We start from the raw sequence: 24060 nt of genomic DNA, 5'->3' as shown, positions 1-24060 counted from the left end.
CATGTATTCCAAAATCTGGTAAGCCAAAACAATTTTTAAAAAACTGGCGGCCTATTAGCCTCTTAAATGTTGTATATAAATTAGCCTCAGGGTGCATTGCTGAAAGAATTAAAAAATTCTTAGATAAGCTACATGGGGACCAAACAGGATTTATTAAAGGTAGATTTATTGGCGAAAATATTAGATTAATATATGATATTATGCACCAAGCAGAGTCAAGAAATATACCTGGTCTCTTAATGTTTATCGACTTTGAAAAAGCATTTGATACCATTTCATGGAACTTCATAAATCAAACACTCTGTTTCTTCAATTTTGGTCAGTCAATTAGAAATTGGATAAAATGTTTCTATAATAATATAAAGTCCTGTGTTATTCAAAATGGGATTGTGTCTCAGTATTTTTACCCTGAAAGGGGTTGTAGACAAGGTGATCCTATTTCACCGTACCTTTTTTTACTTTGTGCAGAGATTCTAGGTATTTTAATTAGAAAAAATAAGGATATTAAAGGTATAACTATTGATGGTGAAGAATACAAGTTGTCACAATATGCAGATGATACATCTGTTATTTCTGATGGCTCTCCAAGCTCATTGGATGGAATTACAAGAGTGTTAGATTATTTTGCATCAATCTCAGGTCTAAAAATAAATTTTTCTAAAACTAAATTAGTCTGGATTGGAAGTAAAAAATTCTCAAAAGATGTTTTTCATCACTCAAGATGGAAGTTTGATCCCAGTACAACATCCTTTGATTTACTAGGTGTTAAGTTTTCTGTTGATTTACATGAGATGGTAGATATTAATTACAAATTAAAAATTGAAGAAATTAAAAAAACCATGTTACAATGGAAAGCTCGTAAACTTACTCCCCTTGGAAGACTGACTGTAATAAAAACATTATTAATTCCTAAACTAAATCATCTTGTCCTCACTTTACCAAATCCTAACGATGATGTCATGAGTGCTTTCGAAAAAGACTTGTATAATTTTTTATGGAATAATAAAAGTCATAAAGTTAAGAAAAATGTAATGATTCAAGAGCATAAATTTGGGGGCTTGAAAATGATAGACTATCAAAATTTTGTTACTTCACTGAAATCTAGTTGGGTAAGGCGGGTTATGTGCTCAAGTGCAAAATGGGTTAAATTACTTGAAGCAGAATTTGGAATAAATATAAATAATCTTTGGCTGTTTGGAATTGACTTTATTAAGAATCTGAGTAGTACCACGAAAAATAAGTTTTGGAAAGATGTTTTCTCTAGCTGGTGTAAAGTAAATCAGGCTAAAGCTATAGCTGATGTAAGTCCTCTCCAAGAACATATATGGCATAATCCAGGAGTTACCATTGGTGCACGTGGCCAGTCAATTTTCATCAAAAGTTACTTTCATTCGGGCTTTGTTTTTATCAATGATTTCGTAGATTTAAATGGAAACTTTTACAGTTTTGATTTTATTCATAATAACTTGAAGGTAAATACAAACTATGTTGAATATGCCGGACTAAGAACAGCAATTAGAAAGAGACTATCATGTTTTAAGAATTATGAAATAAAGCCAATGCCTAGACCGCTGCTTCCATCCAGCCTTGAAATTTTCTTAAAGAGTAATCAAAGTACTGAAAGTACTGTTAGACGGAGGCTTCGTGTATGAGAGAACACAAAAGAAATATACTGTATTTGTCATATATTGCTGTAAAGAATATTATGAGGAATAATGTGTAGTTTTTTTCAATTCAACATTTTTTTAAAAGGATACTTCAATATTCATATTGTTGGGATATTATAATTTCATCTTTGTAATGTAAACTTCACCTTGATTAAAGTTCACTGTTATTAAGATCAAATACTTTCAATATTAAACCCTTCAACGTAAGAAACAATAATTGACCAGGCCTGGTTGACATAAAACTTAGACGGGCTCACTTTTTATCTCAGTCTCACTTAAGGAATATATAGTGGAAAAGTGAGACTGAGATCAAAAGTGAGCTTGTCTAAGTTTTATGCCCCCAGGCCCGGTTTGATGAATGTAGGTCTAGTCATGAGCCCACTGGCGGATTTAGAAGGGGCTCCAGGCCCCCTCCCTTTTGAGTCCAAAAATATACAATATTTGATAAAAATGAATGTTTTTAATTGTGGCTGTGGGCCCCTCCCCTGACCTCAAACTGGTCCCCTCTTTTTCAAAATTTCTGGATTCAGCACTGGGCCTCAGCCAGTCAGGAGTTTCCATATTTCAAGATATCTTATTTATAGGTCACAGAGACCTATTGTTAACATAATTATGACATGTAACAGCTACCAAAATAAAAATTTCTCGGCCTTTAAACCTTTCTTTACTACTATACCAGTGGAAATGGTTGTCCTTTTCAGTTTTTCTGTTTAAAACAATCAGTAACAATGAGACATGATTACAAATTATGTAGAGAAAAAGTTATAAATATATAACTATGATTTCTATTTATCAGTAACTCTGTTAAAACATTCACTTTACCAATGATGTAGAGTAAAAAAAATTGACACGAATACCAATGATAAGAAATACATGTAATCTTGTATATAAAAAAAATAGTTAAAGTTTGAGATGTGAAAGAGGTAAAACACAAGTATCAAATGCAAATAAGGATAAACGATATGACAATAAGTTAGACAACTTATTTCAGAAGATATAATTTTAAATTATTAATCAGGATATAATGTGATAAATTATGTAAATCCTATGAACCAAGATTTGGGTTGTAACCAAGGGTCAAACGTAACAGATGCATATTGATCTCAATATCAGAGTTGCCGTTCGTTTCTCTCTTATCTAATGTGAGGGTACGCCAGAAAGTGTATTATTATTATTGTTATTTTCATGTGTTTCCTAAAATTATACATATCAAATAAACAATTCAAAACTGGACTGTAAATATTCCTACAGATACATATACTGAGTATGAATTTTCAGGTTACAAAACTCACAAGAAAACTATTGACGCAAGCGAAAAAATCGGCCGCAAACCAATTTATCGGTCCTTTCAAGAAGAAATTAGAAAAGGAATGAAAAATGAGATTACAAACAGCTAACAAGCACAAAAATTTCCATTGAAACTGAAATGCCTGATCTATTATTAAATTATCTTATAAAATATTTATCCCTGTGACATAAAACATTTGCATGCGACATTGCAGGATTTTCTACAATACATAATACAGGTACATTACAAAGTCATCTGCGTCTCCACACTCAGTTTGATACAAGCGAATTGCGGTTTTTACAATTAAATATAAAACTAAAGTTTAAACTTATCTGTAACTAGAGATATTTTTCCTTTAATAAAAGAAGCGATTGATAAGTGGGGCTCCTTGATCACTCTCCGCGGATTTTAAAAACCCCCAATTAAACTACCTCTAGATCCACCACTACATTTCTTCTCGTTCTTGTTTTGGTGTGAGAATCGGTGGGAAAAGGCTCGGCATATTGTAAAACGCGCTTAATCATCGTCTGTTGGAACAAAATCTCCTTATTTTCTGTCTGATAAAAATTAACAGTAAATCACATTTTTTTTTTACATATTCCGTAGGAAATTTATTTGTATACACGTCATTTTAAATATATCCGACAAATCCTGTTTATTTAGAAAAAGTAGAACTGTTTGTTTATACATGTTTGTGACGCGATCTTCGATTTAGACTATGCCTATCCTGGCGGCCGGTGTAACTCAGAGTCGCTCTAAAAATAGAATTCCCAAGGTAATGAAAACAATTCCACCGATAGATGGTGCTTGGTGAATCCTCATTATTTACGTCATGGGCAAGACAATCCCAATACCCGGAGGCTGTCATACAGCCTCCGTCTAAAAAAGGGTGTAACGATATGTATAATGTTCTTATTAGAAATAAAAAGGGCAATATAACTTCAGTTATAAAATGGAGTGAAAATGGGGAAGAATTTAGTGAAAAATACTGGGAAAAAATTTTTGAGCTACCTTTCAAAACAACCCAAGAATCAAAACTTCAATGGCTACAATTCCAAATCTTACATAGAATAATTCCTACTAATTGCCATCTTTTTAAATTAAGACTTATTGAGTCACCATTATGCTCCTTCTGTGAGAAGGATATTGAAACTATTGATCACTTTTTTGTTGAATGTTCTGCTGTAAAAGAAATATGGTTAGAGATTGAAGAATGGATCTTGCAAAAAGTGAACAAGTCTGTTTGTTTTGATAGACAATCAATTTTATTTGGTAAATTTTTAAACAGAAACTCCTACAAGTTAGAAAATCTACTTATTCTGATCATAAAACAATATATTTTTGCTAGTAAGTATGCCAAAAATATAAAATTAAACATTGAGACTTTGAAAAATGTCATTACTGAAAGAATTAGAGTAGAAAAATTTCTTTTGTTAAAAAATTGTAAATATGAGGAATTTGAAAGACACTGGCAGGAAATAGTTGAAAAACTTAAAAAAAATTTCCGCTAGCTGTTCAATAAAGTGTGTGCCCTCTCATCTCTCTCTCTCTCTCTCTCATTCACTTTCTTGCTTCTTTCCCCCTTTCTCTCCCCCCTCTTCTTTCCACATAAACTTTCACACTAGTTTGAATTATTACTTTTTTTTGTTTTTGTTTTTTGCTTTATTGTAAACCCTCTTGTATATGTATTTATATATACGTCTGTTTCATATTTGTGTCATTTGTGTGAAAGTTAAAATAAACTTCTCAAAAAAAAAAAAAAAAAAAAAAAAAAAGTCCATAAAACAATATAAAATAGGATCAGAATAAACACGGACCTCCAAAACATAAGAAGTGGGATCAGGTACTTTTTAGGAATCATCTTCTGCCGATCGGTCACACCCACCGTGGTCTCTAATACAAAACAAAATTTAATTGTTACTTGCTACCCCATGACATATTGTGGCATCGTTTGTTTTTAATTAGTAAAGAACTCAGTTTTGACTGTGCTCCATTACCCAGTTCTTTTTTTTGTTATCTTAAATAGTTTATCATTTTTTTAAATATCAAGATATAATATAATTTTTCACGCAAATTATTTTGATATTTTATTTAAAGATATGTTAAAAATTTGGTTACAATATTGAAATTTGACGGTTAATAAAACAATCAGGAAAAAAATCCTACGAACCTTTTGAATGATCCTCATATATATGGTAATTAAATTCATTTCAGTTGTTTGGCATATTAAATATATTAAAAAATGATTTTCGAATTTGAAGATTTTTTTCCTTAGAAAAGGAGTATGAGTAAACGTTGCATAAATACTTGTCACAGTAAAATTAAGTACATTCAATTTGTAATATTTTAAGTATTTAATGCTTTTTAATTATCTGATACAAATTGAATTGCAACCTTTTCCATGTTAGAAGTATAGATTTTTATTTTCTAAGTACGTATGTACTATCAAACCATTGTGCAAAGGTGATATGAATATCATTTTAATCCTATAAATGTCGACTTTTCGTGAAGATTTAAAAAAAAAATAAAATCTCAAGAGAACACTTCACAGTTAAGAATCTAAATGCTTACACGACTGTAATGGTTGAAGTATTTTACACCATTTATTGGTTTATCGTAAATTATGTAGGAACACTTAAATATAATGAATAGACGTGGCCATATGTTAATGATGATTAAGGTCTCCTTTTTATTTGAAACTAAATAATTTATATGCTCGTGACACACTATCCTTTGTTAAAACCCCATAGCTTAAAACTGGTCCAAAATGCACCCATCCTTACACTAGTCCATTGATACAGTTTTTGCAATATAGGAAACAATCATCACATACGTTGAATAAATCATCAGATTTTGACAGTATTTTTCTGAATGAATGCGAGTTTATTTTGCCGACAGAAATACATGAGTTGAGTTAGATAACAACAATGGTTTAATATAATAGAACGGATGCCTGGCTTCAATAATTTATTGGATTTTGTCTTATATCGCCAGATAAATATAATAGGAGAATGGATGCAACACTTTTATATTTTATTGACTTTTTGTAATATATCAATGAGGTTCTCATTGTTTTATTTGTTTTTAAATGCACAGGAAATGTTTAAATAATAATGATGATAGAAAGTGCTTGATTTTCAATTTTCACAAACATTTGATTGAAAATAAAAATTAATTCCATCTGTTAACACAGTATTTCCAGTCTAATTCTAATTCATCTTGAGGAAGGCTACTCAAAGTTCAATTGTTATTCATCTATAAACTCACTATTTCTTAATTTACAAGTAACTCATAATACACACTAATATACACCAGTCTGCATCTAACTTTATTTCTCCCTTAATACACTATTACATATTTTCACCTTATGAATCTGATTAAATTAATCAGAGAAACTTTCTCCTTCATTAGAAGAAATACATATAGATAAGATTCTCATTGCTACGTAACATAACTGAAAAAAATGTCAAACTATTTCATCCTCATGAAAATGTTTTTGAAACACTCATAGACTCTGATGCAAAGCATTTCCACAGAATGTTCCGAGAATTCATTTTCTTTCCTTAGACAACTAGAGGACTGGAGACTAGGAATTTTTTTCTGTACGGTTATAATTACAATATGGATAGAGTTGGGAATCCTTCAGGTCCAGAACGTGAAATCCTTCAGGTCCAGAGTGAAACAATGTGAATGTAATGGGTCCTTTCCACCATACACAACAAAGATGTAGACTTAATAATTAAAAGATAAAATATAAATATACTGGGTTAATGTTGAGGTATCAAGTCAAACGGTTAATGATGAATAAATCCTATGAATACCATCTAATCAGTCTTTAGTAATTCAGAAATGATACAGGAAGTATGTTACATTTCTTTTACGTACAGGGAACAGTTGCCAATACACATAACAGCAAATCTCTTTTGGTAAGACGCATTCTTACAATAATTTGCATTTTGAGGAACTTGTATTACATTTGAAAAGCGTTTTTTTTCTTTCAAATTACACTCTTCGTTATCTTTCTATGAAAAAGTGCTTCAAATTCATATATTAGTTTTTACTATTTTAAATGTGTAATTCTTGTTCTTCTTCTAATTATTTGGAAGTAGTGATGAAGTAAGCTTGTAGCTGATTCATACAACACACAAACACATCGAATACAAATGTTAAAAATGATAAATTTTTAATCAGCGTTAATATAATATATCTAATTTTCATTAACCGTTAGTATTTGTTCTGAACGAATTTAAAACAAGAAAATGCAAAACAGAAGAAGTAATTTTAACATTATTATACTAATAATACTGAACACGTAATAGAAAAATATTTAAACTTATCATATGAACACGTAACAGAGCAATAATTGTACTAATCATAGTCAAAATATAATCAACAATAATTAAACTGATCATAATCAACACGTAACAAAACAATATTTGTACTAATCATTATCAACATAAACAATAATTATACTTATAATACTTACACGTAACAAAACAATAATTATACTAGTCATACTACTCAACACTTGACAAAACAATAATTATACTAATCATACTAATAACGTAACTAAACAATAATTATACAAATCATACTCAACACGTTACAAAACAATAATTATACTAATCACATTCAACATGTAACAAAACAATAATTATACTTATCATACTCAACACGTAACAAAACAATAATTATACTAGACATACTCAACAAGTAACAAAACAATAATTATACTAGTCATACTCAACACGTAACCAAACAATAATTATACTAGTCATACTCAACACGTAACAAAACAATAATTATACTAGTCATACTCAAAAAGTAACAAAACAATAATTATACTAGTCATACTCAACACGTAACTAAACAATAATTATACTAGTCCTACTCAAAAACGTAACAAAACAATAATTATACTAGTCATACTCAACACGTAACAAAATAATAATTATACTAATCACACTCAAAATCTAACCAAAAAATAATTATACTAGTCATACTCAACAAGTAACAAAACAATAATTATACTAATCATACTCAACACGTAACAAAACAATTATGATGTAATCATACTCAACACGTAACAAAACAATAATTGTACTAGTCATACTCAACAAGTAACAAAACAATAATTATACTAATCATACTCAACACGTAACAAAACAATTATTATGTAATCATACTCAACACGTAACAAAACAATAATTGTACTAATCATACTCAACACGTAACAAAACAAAAATTATACTAGTCATACTCAACATGAAACAAAACAATAATTATACTAATCATACTCAACACGTAACAAAACAATTATTATGTAATCATACTCAACACGTAACAAAACAATAATTGTACTAGTCATACTCAACAAGTAACAAAACAATAATTATACTAATCATACTCAACACGTAACAAAACAATTATTATGTAATCATACTCAACACGTAACAAAACAATAATTGTACTAATCATACTCAACACGTAACAAAACAAAAATTATACTAGTCATACTCAACACGTAACAAAACAATTATTATGTAATCATACTCAACACGTAACAAAACAATAATTGTACTAATCATACTCAACACGTAACAAAACAATAATTATACTAATCATACTCAACATGTAACAGAGCAATAATAATACTAATCACACTCAACGTTTTTGTATAGAATTAGAATGTTTTTGACAAAGTAACTTTGCAAAATACCAATGATAAGCTGAGTAAATTTACGAGTTTCATTTTTAATCTTCTTTTACTCCACAGTAAAAAGTTACAGTAAGGAGTCCATAACATTAAAATGTACAATTTTTCAACTTTTTACAACCCTTCCCCGCGATTGCTATGGAGCAGTATGCATCCGCTGCCGACCGGCACCCCAGCTTGATTGTTGTCATGATAAGAAAATAACGGAAAAATCTGTCATCAGTTCAGTTTGTAAATAATCGACTACTCAGCTATGCTATGGAAAGTTAGAGTTCACATTCGTGGTACACCGTATTGGAAAAATTTAACAAAAATCAACTTACCCATATGATGATAAGTAAATTGAATTAATTTTATTTTATAAATAATTTATAAAATTTTGCAATACTTGATATAGCAATACAGTCAAATATAAGAAGATAGTCTCTTGTCAAATTTGACGTCACTAGCCTTGACATAAGGCAGTAAGGTGATCCAGAGGACTAGATTCACTGATTTAATAATGACAAAAATACCTTATCATTAAAACTAAAAGCAAATAATTTATTAACTACAATTTGTATGGAATAGAATTTATCTAGTAGCAATGGAACTGCACTGGGACAAGGAATGTAGATAATACCGCTAAAACAATAAGCATATTCATAATTTACATCCAAAGTGCAAGGACATCGACTATTTAGTTTATATTTTGAAAAGGGCTGAAAGCTGATTCTGGTCTGCATAACATTATTTTTATTTTTTAAGCGAAGTGGAAATATTTAGCTATTATACACATTTTCGGCAAAATTTTCAGTACTTCCCAAACACCACAGACTAACTCCCAGCACTTTTTGTGTAGAGGAAATAAAAATCTTTCAATGAGTATCTTTTTTCTTGAAAAGAATGCATATGCACTTGCACAATGTTCATTTTCTACATTCTACTTAACAATTCTATTTTTATACAAGTCACTTGACAAACAGCTGATTAATTCGATATGACTGGTACTGTCTATGGTCTACTCCTATCCATCATGGATAGCTATTTTACATTTTCTACATGTATTCAGTTGCTTTATTACAATTTTTTTAAAAAAAGTTATACATATTAAAACGGCGCTATGATCACATTTTCCATATCAGTCCTGCACGTAGCTGAATAACATTTAGTATGAAAAAGTCAGCCAGTATTTCACTCAATGACAAATTATATTTGCTGACAAGGTCATTGTATCGACCATAGAACTTACAAAACTGTGTCTTTAAACTAATCTGTGACTTTGAAGGAGACTGTTGATATTCTTGTTTCATCAACTTATTTGTGATAATTTATATCATTTCAAATTGTACATACGTGGAGGAATGTCCTTGCGTATAGAGCAGGGTTATCCATACTTGAGAATTTAACCATGTAGGAAGCTGCGCGAAATCAAACCGAAAGCACGAATATATTAGATTTCCTAACCTTCATTAATCAATGACTGGTCCCACTGTTTTCACAAAACCTAAGTTTACCCATATTTTTAAAGCTAAAAAATACATATTTAAATAAGAATATTTACATTTGCGAAAATCTTTCTTAGATAAACCCACTGAAGAAAAAATATGTTCAATTCTGTGTGAACTTTATATGGGGTCAAAGGTCATAAAGTGACTAAATCACAGAGAGAGTGGTGTTAATCAAACATGGATACTTAAAATGCCACAGAACGTTTGAACAATTTGAAATCACAAATTATTGCTTTATATGAAAACAAAAATAGATCTGCTTATTAAAAAAGAACATTTAGAATATATCCTTTCACATAACCCTTGACGTTTCTCTTTCACTACTGTCAACAACTTAGAAAGAAGTACAGAAAGAGGCTTTGTTGAACATTTACTGGAATCCGCTATGTGTTTCCATTGTTATGGATTCCTATGAAGTTTTGGAATCCAGTATGGATGTGGAAGTTTAGAATCATTTTGATATTTGGGGTATTAAAAATATTCAAAATTGACAGATAATTTTAAAGAATTTCTTCCTTAGAAAGTGAACAATGGGTATAAGTTGGAACACCATATATAGAATTACCGTAAATCCAATTCTACTAAAACACAATTTATATAATGAGCCTTACAAACGAAGACAACGTTGTTAACTGCTTTGTCAGCAGGGATCAGTAGGTACTTATCATGTAATCAATCTATCCTTTTACATCTAGATTATTAAATACAGGAGTATAGATGGTTATCATATTGCCCCTCAAACTTTTACATACATGTAATACGTAATTGTAAGTAACATAGATTTCACACATTTAATCCATTCTGACAAAGTGTGACCAGCGTCTCCTTTATTTATATTGTGCCCATCGTGAGGCGATTTTTTTTTTATAGAATCATGATATTGATGAAATTCTGCTGCCATTATTGAGAGATAGGGTTTCCTATATTTTCGACCCTTTAAAATCATTGATCCAAAGTCCTTATAATTATCAAAGAACAAGGTTCACTTTTGCCTTATTTGGCCCTGTGAATTTCTGAAAAATTGAAACTGCAAAGTTCTAGTTTACAATGCATTGAAATATCACTTAGATCTTTGGTGACTGCGTATCTATAAAAAATGACGTCATTTTCTGGCTAGTCAATGCATTATGACGTCACGAAATGCGTCAATTTCCTCATATTCTGAAAAAGTCTACAAAAACGGCCAATTTTTAAAGCTATTTTTTGATATTTAATATAAAGCGCAACCTCTGATCTAAGATATGCAACTAGTTAATGATAGAACTGTTTCTGAGGATTAATGGACAAGTTTTATTTTTTAGATCAGAAAGTGCGCTCATATTATTTTTCTTCATTGAAAGTACTCAATTATACCTGTTTACCTAAAAATTCAAGAACATTGCAATTTCATAAAGCCAGTTCTCCTAGACCTAGACTTTTAGAGTAATTTTTTTAATAGGATATGAAAGCACCAAGTCTCTATTTTATTTTAATGCTTCAAATAGAAAATCAAGTGTTGATCAATTAATTGGTATATCTACAGGGCCATTTTATGCATAAAGTGAACCGACTTCTTTATGCCACCTGTACTAACGTGTCCAGCAGGACTATAGTTGTAGGGCGAAGAAGAACATGAACACGATGGAGGATTTTGTTTCAGATACTCGTTATTCAGGCCATATAATGTTTTCTTGTAATTATTATGTTTGGAAGCAATAGTCAATGTATATTTGTAGGAAATACAACGTATAGTCTTATAATCTGTCCCATCAAGTTAAATACAAGGTGTGGTCTATAACTTAAAATATGGTGGAATAAAACACTGTACCCTGTGATTAAGAATGCTACTTATATTCGGCGTGTAAATAACTTTTATTGGCATATTGAAATTAAAAAAGAATTAAGAAATGTTTTAAAATATTGAAATAATAAAAGGCCATAGACATAGCTTTTTTGATGTATTTTTCTCACATTTTCATATATCTAGTCTGCATGGCCATTTAATGAAGGGGTAATAATTATAATGAAATGTATGGAAATAGCAAATAGTATTCAAGCTCAATAGTACTTAAAACACTACAGAATAGAAGCAGAGCAAACTCAACCTCAAAAACATCTGGATGGGATCAAATGCCATGGAGGAGTGAGCATCCCCTTCCGACCGTTCAGTTCCTCCATTTGCTCCTTGTCAATATCGAAAATTAATGGAAAAATCCGTCGTCATTTTAGCTTGTAAATTAGTTATTAGTGTATACTAAGTGTAATAACAAACGCATTTTTATCCAGATATGTTAAACCAGAAAATAACTCTTCATAATATTTTTCTGCACCCTAATCGGCCTGTCACTGTTGACCGTTTGCTCACAGACAACAAGGCAAATTTTGCGATTTTCTGAAATAATCACTCTTAAAATTGCAAGTGCATATTTTTTTTCCTGATTGAATTTCTACCTTACATAGCTATTATACAGACAATACAGTAACGCTTTATCTTAATTATTATTATCTTTTTAGAGAACCCTGGTGTACTGAAGGCGTTTGTTCATGTACGAACAGTTTCGAATCAAGGCAAGCTTTCAAAAAATATATATGTTGTTAAACAATAAAATCGATACCTCACTTTAAGTAAATATTTTGTAATTTCTATATGAAATAAAATAGTCAATCAGTTTACCCATCGGAGCAGAGGTATACAAATAAAAAATAACTCCGCAAACGTATCTGTTTCTATGTGCATTTTAAACATTTTCCTAGAAGCCAAAAATTTTGAGCCTCTATATTTCGAAGAATCAGATAATTGTTTTTTTAACTTGCATATCAAAAAAACTGAATTTTAATTTCATTCAGAGTAAGGTAATGAAGGAAAATATTTATAAAATTTAAAAATTTTAAAGACAGTTTCCTAAAAAAAACAAACAAACAAACAAACAAACACTTTTTAACAGTATGACACAAGAGGAGTGAAATTGAATTGCAATTCCAGAGTAGCATATTTGACAATTCATATTAAATTCAATAAAATCGATAGTTAAACAACAGTAACATATAGAGTACGTAACAGCCAATCATTTTTCAGGCATTAATTAAGGTTGTAATATTTATATTCGGCAGTTATAGGAACATTTGGCAAAATTTTACAGATTCACACGAACATAGCAATATTTTTTTTCTTAAGAAAAAAAAGAAAAACAGGAAATGGGCAATCTGTGTGTTATCACTTTAATTGTCGCCTGCATGGCTTTGTCAGAAGCTATCGTTTTTTCTCAGAAATATACTACAAAACTTGAGTTAATTGATAAAATATCTAACTACGAGATTTTAGGAGAACAGGATTCGCATTCTTTAACCGAGTGTGCGGCGATGTGTCGAGGAGAGTGCATCGTCTTTGGATTCAACTCGAAAACGACGAAATGTCGTACACACAAAAAGGTTTGCTCTTCTGGGATGACTAAGGAGGACGGCTGGAGATACTACTCTCATCAAAGTCATTCACTTCCCGGTTGTATGTATAACTGTTATTATTTCCATGTTGTATGTATAATTGTCATTTGATTTCCCCTTTAATGTAAAATTATTTTTCTTCCATGTTGTGTGTATGACTGTTATCTATTTTCCCGTCGTATGTATAACGGCTATTTTTTTCTGTTTGTTTGCTTTTTCGATTGTTTGTTATTTAAGGTCCCTCTCGACAATTTTCACACGCATTGAGAACACCACCACTTGCCGATTTGGGGCTGCAAATGCCTATACTCGGCACTTGAATGGTCATTGATCAGTTTTGGATCTTTTTCGTGCAAACACTTTCTACCACACGCAACATCGGTTTAAAGGGTCTCATTTTTATCTCTATATCCTTCATTTACTTAGAAATGAATTCCTCTTTAACATTGCTGCCAGTTAGAGACACAAATAATGTTTGAATGACCTACAAAGTACTAGGATTGTTTTTACTAAGTTGCTTTATAAAATATTTAACAAATAATAGATTTGAAACAATTAAAAAACAAAACTAATTACAGGTAATAAGAAAGAGCTTATCATTATCTACATTGGAGATACTTCAAAGCACATTAACTTCAACAATTAACCTTAATATAAAATATTTAGATTAATAACACGAATCCTATTAATACCTGTATTTATGCAGAAAATGATTCCAGTAATTTTTCCAGCCCTTCCATTAGATTGTAAGGAGCTTTATGAAGATGGCAGGACTACTTCTGGTGTGTATGATATATATCCCTATGGAAGCATTACAAGACCTGTCAGTGTGTACTGCGATATGGTCACAATGTGCGGGGGATGGACAGTATGTAGTTCATAAAGAAGCACATTACATTACTCACATTCAGTTTTCTAATTATTTAAAGGGTTGTACAATTTAATAATAAATATGAATATTTTAGTCTATATCATAATACATTGTTCCTACGATTGTTCGAAACAGTGAATTGTGTTTCTATAATTGTTAATTTTTAAAGGCAATTCAAAAACGAGTTACGGGAACCCTCAGTTTTGACAGGAACTGGATGGAATATAAAAATGGCTTCGGTTCACCAGAACAAGATGTATGGGTTGGTAAGTGTATATACTTTCAAACTGGGACTTTCATCCAATTTTAAATAGACAGAATTTCTTCAATGTTGTCGATAAATAACTGGAAGTGTATCAAATATATTATTTTTAAACCTGGTTCAATTGTTTGTAATATGTTTTTGACAATTCCCAAAACATGGTGTCTGTTATTACCCAATCATGACAAGGAGTACACGGTGGGTGTGACTGGTCAGCAGGGGATGCTCACTGGCACCTGATCCCACCTCTGATGTTTTAGAGGTCATTGTTTGCTCTGCTCTGATTTTTATTGTTTATGGACTTTGATATCGCATTCTGTTCGTTATCTCCATACCCTTCATTGAAATCTCCAATCAAAAAGACAGCAAAAGGACTAGGACCCTCAGCTTGAGGGTTTTTGAAAGACATCAAATTCTACATCAATATTTACTACTCAAAAATAATTTGATTTTTCATAAATGAATATTTATATTTGAAATATTTTATTTTAGTTTGCAATGGACTTTAAACTTGATTTAAACTATATCTTAATACAGGAAATGACTTAATACATCTGTTAACAAAAGAAAACTCGACCGTGTATGTGTCCATCAATCTCCAGAATGGTACAACGCTTTATGAAATGTACGACCGGTTTTCTGTCTCTGACGAAGCTGGAAAATATCAGCTCTTTCTTGCAGGACCTGCCACGGGAACCTTAGGTAAGTGTATGCAACTTAATTTCTAAAAGAAATATCATATATCTTTTAATTGAAAGATTAAGTTGTTGTATATAAAGTTAAAATACAATTGTTTTTCTCTAATATTCTGTAAACATTCCATGTTAATACAACGTTTAAATATATCACGATATCATTTGTATGTACAATTCACGACTTTTATTAAACATATTACGTCGTTAGTATTAACACTAAGTTTTAGAAAACGTTGTACCGAGCTATAGAAAGCTAACTTCTTCTGGTGAAAAGATAACGTTCTATTTTTAATGTCAACAGTAGGTGTATGTTGCATCACAGTTCAGTAAATTGTAAAGAGTTAAATGAAAATAAAATAATGTAAACAGTTACAGGTACATCACTTCTTACCTCGTCATAATTCATAATGATTCCTGCGTATTACATTTTATATCTTTTAAAGGCACAGTTTCTACCAGATCCTTTTTTTCACATATTCATTTCACAGTGACCTTAATAAAAATAAATCATTTCCCTTTTTAGTCAAACTTTGAAGTGTAACAAACAAAGTTTATTGATACATTAGAAAAGATTCTAAATGAATTACATAATGTATTGTTGAATTGTATTCTTAAGTAGATATTATCACCTTTCCCAGCACCTGAAACCGTCTATCTTAGAAGTACCTCAATGTTATTATTACCAATTAGATTGAAGATATATAAATCAATTATTTCTGTGATTTCTTTTGTTTAATTTTACAGGGGACAGTATGTTAAACACTGTTAACCCCATTCTATATGATCCGTCTGGGATGTCCTTCACCACCCAAGACAGAGACAATGACAGGAGGAGTTGGGATAACTGTGCTGCTAGCTACAGAGGAGGCTGGTGGTTCAATGACTGTTTCAACGCCTTCCTTAACGGTCCCTGGTACCCGGAGTCCTGGACCTGGCCATGGTATCCCATATTAACGAGTGGGACATCGGTGAGGGGGACCACCATGATGGTCAGACGTCACTAGGTAAACATCAATAAATTTTAATTCTTAAATCTTAAGCCTTTTTTGTATTTCTGTAAAAAAAAATCCAATCTTAATAAGCAGTTTTTTTTCTTCTGTTTGTATTACTGTGAAAATTTCAAATGGTTATAAGAGGTTTTTTCAAAGTTAAATATGTTCTTATTTCTTTGAAACATTAATTAAATTCTTTGTTTTAACAGACGAATGATCATCCATCAATGAGACGAATCCATTTTGATTCAAGAGACGGTTTTAAATTTAACATTTATCACGGTTTTTTTTTGTAAGATTGTTTGACATCAAGTCAATAAACAAATATGTTTTCAGGGGATGAAGGATTATGTAAAGCAATAAATCATTGTAATTTTGTTCTACTGAATGTTTTCAGTAAAAGATGTACTTTATATGTGTTGTAATAAATTTGAATTTAGAAATATTTCGTTGTTATTCACACTAATTAATGAAGATGTCTGGACGGAAAATAAAGATCCAGATTACTTTATTTTCAAACATATGACAGTGGAACCTGTTTAAAACGACACATTTGCAATACATTTTACTGTGGTGTCCGACATTCAATAAATGCCATGCAAGAGCAATGTCATAAGCGAAAATCAAAATTTGAAATCATTTAATTTATTGTTATTTAGGTTCGAGATAATTCAAGTAAGTCAAAAAAGAAACCAAATTGCAAAACAAGGCAAGGAATTGGAAAAAGCAATGATTCATTGTTTTTTGAAAGATGTTATCTTATCTGCATTTGTCTTTGCAAATAAAACTTATAGAGCTAACATTAATCACTATGTTTGCAATTCCTTTGCAGTTATGAGACTACTTTTTTTTAAAGAATGATTCAATGCTTAAATAATGACACAACAAAAAATCGATATGTGTATTAAGACCATTCATTCTATTTTATGCGATGCGTAGACTACGGTAATATATATCCAAACTTTGATTGACTACAACTTGGACTTTGTTGTTAAACTAATAGAAAAAGTTTTAGGAGCTAATAATAAAAATTCAAGATAATTTTATGAAACAAAGCAGCTTATGATGAATGTTGTCGTTTGCAGATCAAACACCGAAGTAAAGAGAGAAACAAGTTTGTGTCCATTGGGTCTAATTTGTTAATTATAAAAAGGGAGGGGGTGATGATAAAACTTATTTACAAAGACTGAAAAATAATACATCTTTTCCGCTTAGTATTTTTCTAATGTTCTATATGAAGGATATGGTGAATTGTAAAGATATTGTTTTCTGCTTTGCTGGCGACAAGCTGTCTGCAGTGAATACATTCGATTTTTTACCTACGTTTAGGAGTAATTTATTTTAAAAATGGTAAGAATTGTTTACGATTTTTTATCTTAGGAAGCTGATTATTCAATTTAAACAGTGTATAAATTTAACATATTGTAATCATTGAGAATACCAGGTGTTTCTTTTTTTTATTGAATTTTTCCCCCCAAGATTGCTGTATCCCTATTATAATTTTGAAATAAGCACACAACAAATATCCAGTATCACCGTTCCCACTTCAGCTAAGGGCGCATAGATCCGAAGCTTACTCGGCGCCTTAAAGTAACTTAAAAATAGGTAGTGGACTTTTGCGAGGAGCGTTAACTTTTACAATCGTCGGCTTACTTTTACACAAGGAAAATGTACGGAAGCTCTTTTTTCCGATATTAATACATGTATTTAGCTTAACGCTGAAGTGAGCGACAAAAATCGATGGCCTAAATCGAAGGTTTCTACAACGCATAGATCTGTAGCTCTCTGCTTTATCTGTCCGAATTTTCTCAAGCAGAAAGCTACATTTCTTAAGCAATAGACGGTTGTATGTCGGCTACAATCTTGTAAGAGTTCTTATCTTCCCGTTTATATTTTCACTTTGATAATTTCATTCTAACAAAGCCGAGCTATGATGATTATAAAAAAATAACAAAAGGAAGTGTTTGAAATACACAATGATAATAATATCAAAGGGGATGTATATTTTACATACATTTTATTCTACATAATCAAGATATCTACAGAATCAAGGATCAGTTTTGTCACTATAGAAATGTAAAGTCGTCACTGTTCTTTTTCTCATTGATAGTGTAGATGTCTAAGGTAAAACCCTCCTCTTCTCTCTCGGGAATGCCTTTGGTAGGCCGTCCAGGCTCTGCGGATAAATATTCCCTATCTGCAAAGGAGAGTGGCTGTTTTTGTGGCAGCCTTAATATCGCCCTGTCTCGAGGCCATACCCTCTGCCACCCAGGCAACCGCCTTAAAGCACTTGACGCGCTCCCTGACTGTTATCGAAGTGATATCCAGGACCCAATTCGGATCCTTGTCACGGCACCAATTAGTCTGTATAACACTTCCAGCTAACGTTATACGTCACAAAATAAAATCATAATGGTGGTTTTGTGGTACATTTCTTTATTATAATATTACAACCAAAGTCGCAGGTAATAAGACAACGTCAAAATTAATAATTTTACACAAATTGGGCAACATATATGTCTGGGAAAGACAACTTAAGTAAAGGAAAATTTATGTTTATTGGTGGACAGAGATTCTCGCATGTGGCTACATAATCTTGTTTCCAGGTACCCATCAATATGGCGGGGGTAAAAATGGTCCAAGAGCTGCCAAAATCTTATGTATTTGGGATCAGACGGGTGATGAATTGGAGAATGGTTCTTTAGAGCTGATAGTCAATGGGTACGCACTTTGGTGACTGAATCATCCTCTCCTGTCGGGGAAGTTGGGTATCCTTTGCTTAACTAATCTGCAAAAGCACCTATCCGGTATGGTTGCAGCGATGCCTCTACCTTAGGGTAATCTTTTTTGCTAAATAAAATAATCGTGCCACGAAAGCTTGTACACTTTCTCGGAAACAATAACGTGTTTGGCAAGTCTGACACATCGGCAAATCGCAGGGGCTTATCCTGCTTAAGGTAAACCCACAACTTTTACACAACCCTATAACACATTAAAAGGTTATATAATTATTATACCCCCCGTTTGAAAAGCGGGAGGGTATATAGTAATCGTTAATTCCGTCCGTCTGTACGTCTGTCCGTACGTCCGTCCGTCCGTCTGTCTGTCCGTCCGTCTGTTACGCTTTGGGGTACCCATCTTTTATCCGCAACTCCTCTCAAACCACTGAATGAAATTTGATGCTACTTTCACAGAGCCTTTATTACATATTGCCATTGTGCACCTCCTATTTTACTTTTTGGTCAAACACATATTTTGGGTTTCCCGGCCACAGGAAAACATGGACTTTTTCACCAGTTATAACCATATGGGAGGCGGGGGGTATCATTTAGTGAGCTCATCGCTCACAGTACCTCTAGTTTAATGTTAGAACAGATAAACAAACAGTTCAGGTAAACAGTTACCAAAACAAGAGGCCCATGGGCCTTATAGGTCACCTGAGCATTATGCAACAACTTTCCAGTGATTGAATTTGATTCATGTTTTAATCCAGATGCTATGGCATTCACAATTTTGAAATAGGCACCATTGATCATCATAACAATACACTTAGCAGTTGCTTAGTTTGTTTACTTAATACCCATAGGCAGGGTAGGGGAACAAAAACTGCATTTCAAGTAATCAGTAATATTCAGCATGATCAGTAATGCCCCAATCACACATGAACCCCTGACCCTTAGGCCTAGATCCACACATTGCACAATTTTTGAAACGGCACCCTTGCTTTTCAAAAATATTTGATAAATACCAAGGAGCAGATTTCAAACAATTCATCCAGTTTCAGTATATAAGTACAGCCCCCCCCTCCTTTATGTTACCCTTGACCCTGGGGCCTTGAAATTCACAATTCTGGAAGATTAGGACCCTTACTCATCATAACTACATAGGTAGTTCATCTGCTTAATACCAAGGAGCAGAGAAGAAAACTTTCAAAGATTTAGTGTATTTTCATTGTATAATCAATAAAGCCCCACCCTATCATTAGAATCCCTGACCCTGGGGCCATAAAATTCACAATTTTGGAAGAGGCACTCTTGCTCATCATAACTATGCACTTATTTAGTTTATTTAATACCCAGACGCAGAGAAGAAGATTTTCAAAGAATTCATGTATTTTCACTATATAATCTAAAGAGCCCCCCCCCCCCTACACCAGAACCCCTGACCCTGGGGCCATCGAATTCACAATTTTGGTAGAAGCACTTTTGCTCATCATAACAAAGCACTTAGTTAGTTAATTCAATACCCAGGAGCAGAGAAGAAGATTTTCAAAGAATTCAAGTATTTTCACTACATAATCTATAGAGCCCCCCCCCCCTTACACCAGAACCCCTGATCCTGGGGCCATAAAATTAACAATTTTGGTAGAGGCACTCTTGCTCATCATAACTATGCACTTAGTTTATTTAATACCCAGGAGCAGAGAAGATTTCCAAAGAAATAATGCATTTTCACTATATAATCTAAAGAGCCCCCCCCCCCCTACACCAGAACCCCTGACCCTGGGGCCATCGAATTCACAATTTTGGTAGAAGCACTTTTGCTCATCATAACAAAGTACTTAGTTAGTTAATTCAATACCCAGGAGCAGAGAAGAAGATTTTCAAAGAATTCAAGTATTTTCACTACATAATCTATAGAGCCCCCCCCCCCCCCCCCTTACACCAGAACCCCTGACCCTGGGGCCATAAAATTCACAATTTTGGTAGAGGCACTCTTGCTCATCATAACTATGCACTTATTTAGTTTATTTAATACCCAGAAGCAGAGAAGAAGATTTTCAAAGAATTCATGTATTTTCACTATATAATCTATAGAGCCCCACCCTAACACCAGAACCCCTGACCCTGGGGCCATAAAATTCACAATTTTGGTAGAGGCACTCTTGCTCATCATAACTATGCACTTAGTTAGTTTATTTAATACCCAGGAGCAGAGAAGAAGATTTTCAAAGAATTCATGAAATTTCACTATATACTTATTTAGCCCCACCCTAACACCAGAACCCCTGACCCCGGGGCCATGAATTTCACAATTTTGGTAGAGGACTCAATGCTGATTACAATCATGCAAACAGTTTGACTGCTTGATGTCCAGGAGTAAAGAAGAAGATTTTAAAAGATTGCACTAATTTTAGTGGTTTTTGCCCCACCCCCCAGGCCCCAGGGGGGCAGGGCCCATGAAATTCACAATTTTTGTTCCCCTTCACCCATAGATGCTATATGCCAAATTTGGTTGAAATTGGTTCAGTGGTTTCAGAGAAGAAGCTGAAAATGTTCAAATGTTAACGCACGACGCACGACGAACGACGAACGACGACGGACGAAAAGTGATAGCAATAGGTCACCTGAGTTTACTCAGGTGACCTAAAAATGATAAATACATGTATAGTCTTGTAAAAAAAATAATTAACGTTTAAGTCTAAGTAGCTCAGATCATTGTTAGAATAGTTCAATGCTAGAATAATTCGGCACTAATAACTTGTCACTAGTACAGGTATTGTTCTATGTTATCCTTTTCGTGTCGTATAGGGGAACGCTTGTGAAAGTCCATGATTAGAAATTTAATGATAATAAGTTTCTCCCTCAACCTAGATCAAGCTTCAATTAAAATATGTGCCTCTCCAGGCTCTGTGTGCATCTCGCTATCCATCTGAAAACAATTACAATCGAAGACTTATCTATAAGATACGTGTATAGCATTGTTTGGAAGCCTATGATCAGACTGATGTCAGTCTTTAACCCAAAGCAATCCTGACACGGAACCAATAATTTAACACCTGTGTAAGACTATTAGAATATATCTATTTTGATTTTTTCCCCCTAATAGATCGCACAATTACTACAGATGAATTTATTACACAGTCTTTTCAATAAAAGCAGTTTCCTGTAGCTTTTTCCGAGATAATGTCTCTCACGACTTCTGTTATTGCCTCGCTTATCTGTTGGTAGCAGGTTTTGTTTGCTTCAAAGCTGTCATAGATCTCCTCAAGGTTCCTTCATTCCGCTTCATTTAAAGTAAAACTAGAGGTACTGTGAGCGATGAGCTCACTAAATGATACCCCCCCCCCCGCCTCCATATAGTCTAAATGGCAAAGTCCATGTTTTGCCGTGGCCGGGAAACCCAAAATATGTGTAAAATCAAAAAGTAAAATAGGAGGTGCACAATGGCAATATGTATTAAAGATTCTGTGAAAGTTTCATAAAATTTCATTCAGTGGTCTGAGAGGAGTTGCGGATAAGAGATGGGTAACCCAAAGCGTAACAAACGGACGTAAAGACGGACAGAATTAACGATTACTATATACCCTCCCGCTTTTCAAGCGGGGGGTAAAACAAGAAGTTCAAAATACGAAATTTGAAAAGGTTAATGGACGTTGAGATTGAATAATATTCGTTATTTCCATATCCTTCCTTCTTTTAAGCTGCTTTCATTTCCAGTGGCATAAAAATATTTAAGTTCGCCTTCGTTTTTTTCGTAAGACAATTTCTAAAGAAAATTCACTTTAAATTCTCGAGTTTCAATTTGAAAAATCTGAAGCATTTGGTTCTAATTTTCCTCGTGGTATGACTAAAAATTCTGTAATACAAAATTATATAAACTCTTCTTGTATGATGCCTTCTTGGTGTTTTCTATTGATTAATTTATTATATTTTTTAATTTTTTTTTTTCTAAAGCAGGGTCGTAGTCCTAGTCCTCGTTTGCAGAACCAGAGTCCTCGAGTGAAGCAGAAGGGGACGTGGGATCAGTCGAAGTAGAGGGCTATTATTTAATAAATGAGAAGCAAGGTGATATGAAGAGGATGATGGAAGGTTAACCAAAAATGAAAACACTTCCTTATTTGAAATCTGTGAGACAGATGGAGGTTAATGGGGGGGGGGGGGGGGGTTAATCTATCACTATGTAGTTCAGGGGGTTAACGAGTTGTGTTAGTTGATTCTTTCAACAGAATAAAAAATTAAAAATGAAATGTAAACAGGTCCAGTCCACAGAATATTTCTACCTACGTTGCTATTTATAGCTACCTAGGTACTGTAAATCACTTTTTATTCGCGAGAACTTTACTTTCGCGTAAATGTGTGCTCGCGAAAATTAAATTCTCGCGTATGATAGCATTCTTTAAGGATATGGAAATAACGAACAGTATTCAATCTCAACGTCCATTAAACAAATATACAAAACAAGAGCAGAGCAAACACGGACCTCCGAAACATCAGAGGTGGGATCAGGTGCCATGGAGGAGTGAGCATCCCCTGCTGACCGGTCACACCCGCCGTGTGCTCATTGTCATAATCAGGAAATAACGGAAAAAATCCTTAGTCAATTCAGTGTATAAATAATGGACTAACAATTGGTATGAAAAACGTCAGTCAGCATTTCATTCAATGATAAATTGTATTTGCTGACAAGGTCATTGTATCGACCATAGAATTTACGAAATGATGACTTTAAACGAGACTGTTGATATTCTTGTTTCATCAACTTGCTTGTCAATAATTTACCTCGTTTAAGAAATTGTTCATACGTAGAGCATGCTCTTGCGTATCGAATCAACTGAGATATAAATACTCCGTATGCAGGTGATGACGGTATATTGCTGCATAAGTAAGGGAAGTTGACGATAGAAAAGTTAAAGTCATCACTTAAGATTATATAGAG

General features: G+C 32.8%; 1 protein-coding gene across 1 annotated transcript; it reads left to right on the top strand.

Moving 5' to 3' along the window:
- Window positions 1-13500: 13500 nt before the first annotated feature.
- On the top strand, window positions 13501-16413 carry LOC134233301 (fibroleukin-like). The gene is made up of 5 exons (XM_062715274.1): window positions 13501-13642; window positions 14313-14449; window positions 14622-14718; window positions 15252-15416; window positions 16154-16413. The coding sequence occupies exons 1-5, from the start codon at window positions 13501-13503 to the stop codon at window positions 16411-16413; spliced, it is 801 nt and encodes a 266-aa protein (XP_062571258.1).
- The last annotated feature ends 7647 nt before the right edge of the window (window positions 16414-24060 follow it).

Source organism: Saccostrea cucullata, unplaced genomic scaffold (assembly GCF_032062105.1).
Source record: "Saccostrea cucullata isolate Sc308-1 unplaced genomic scaffold, CSIRO_AGI_Scuc_v1 ctg1553, whole genome shotgun sequence".
NCBI lineage: Eukaryota > Metazoa > Mollusca > Bivalvia > Ostreida > Ostreidae > Saccostrea > Saccostrea cuccullata.
The sequence above is the reverse complement of the archived record's forward strand: the minus strand, read 5'-3'. Positions and strand labels throughout refer to the sequence as shown.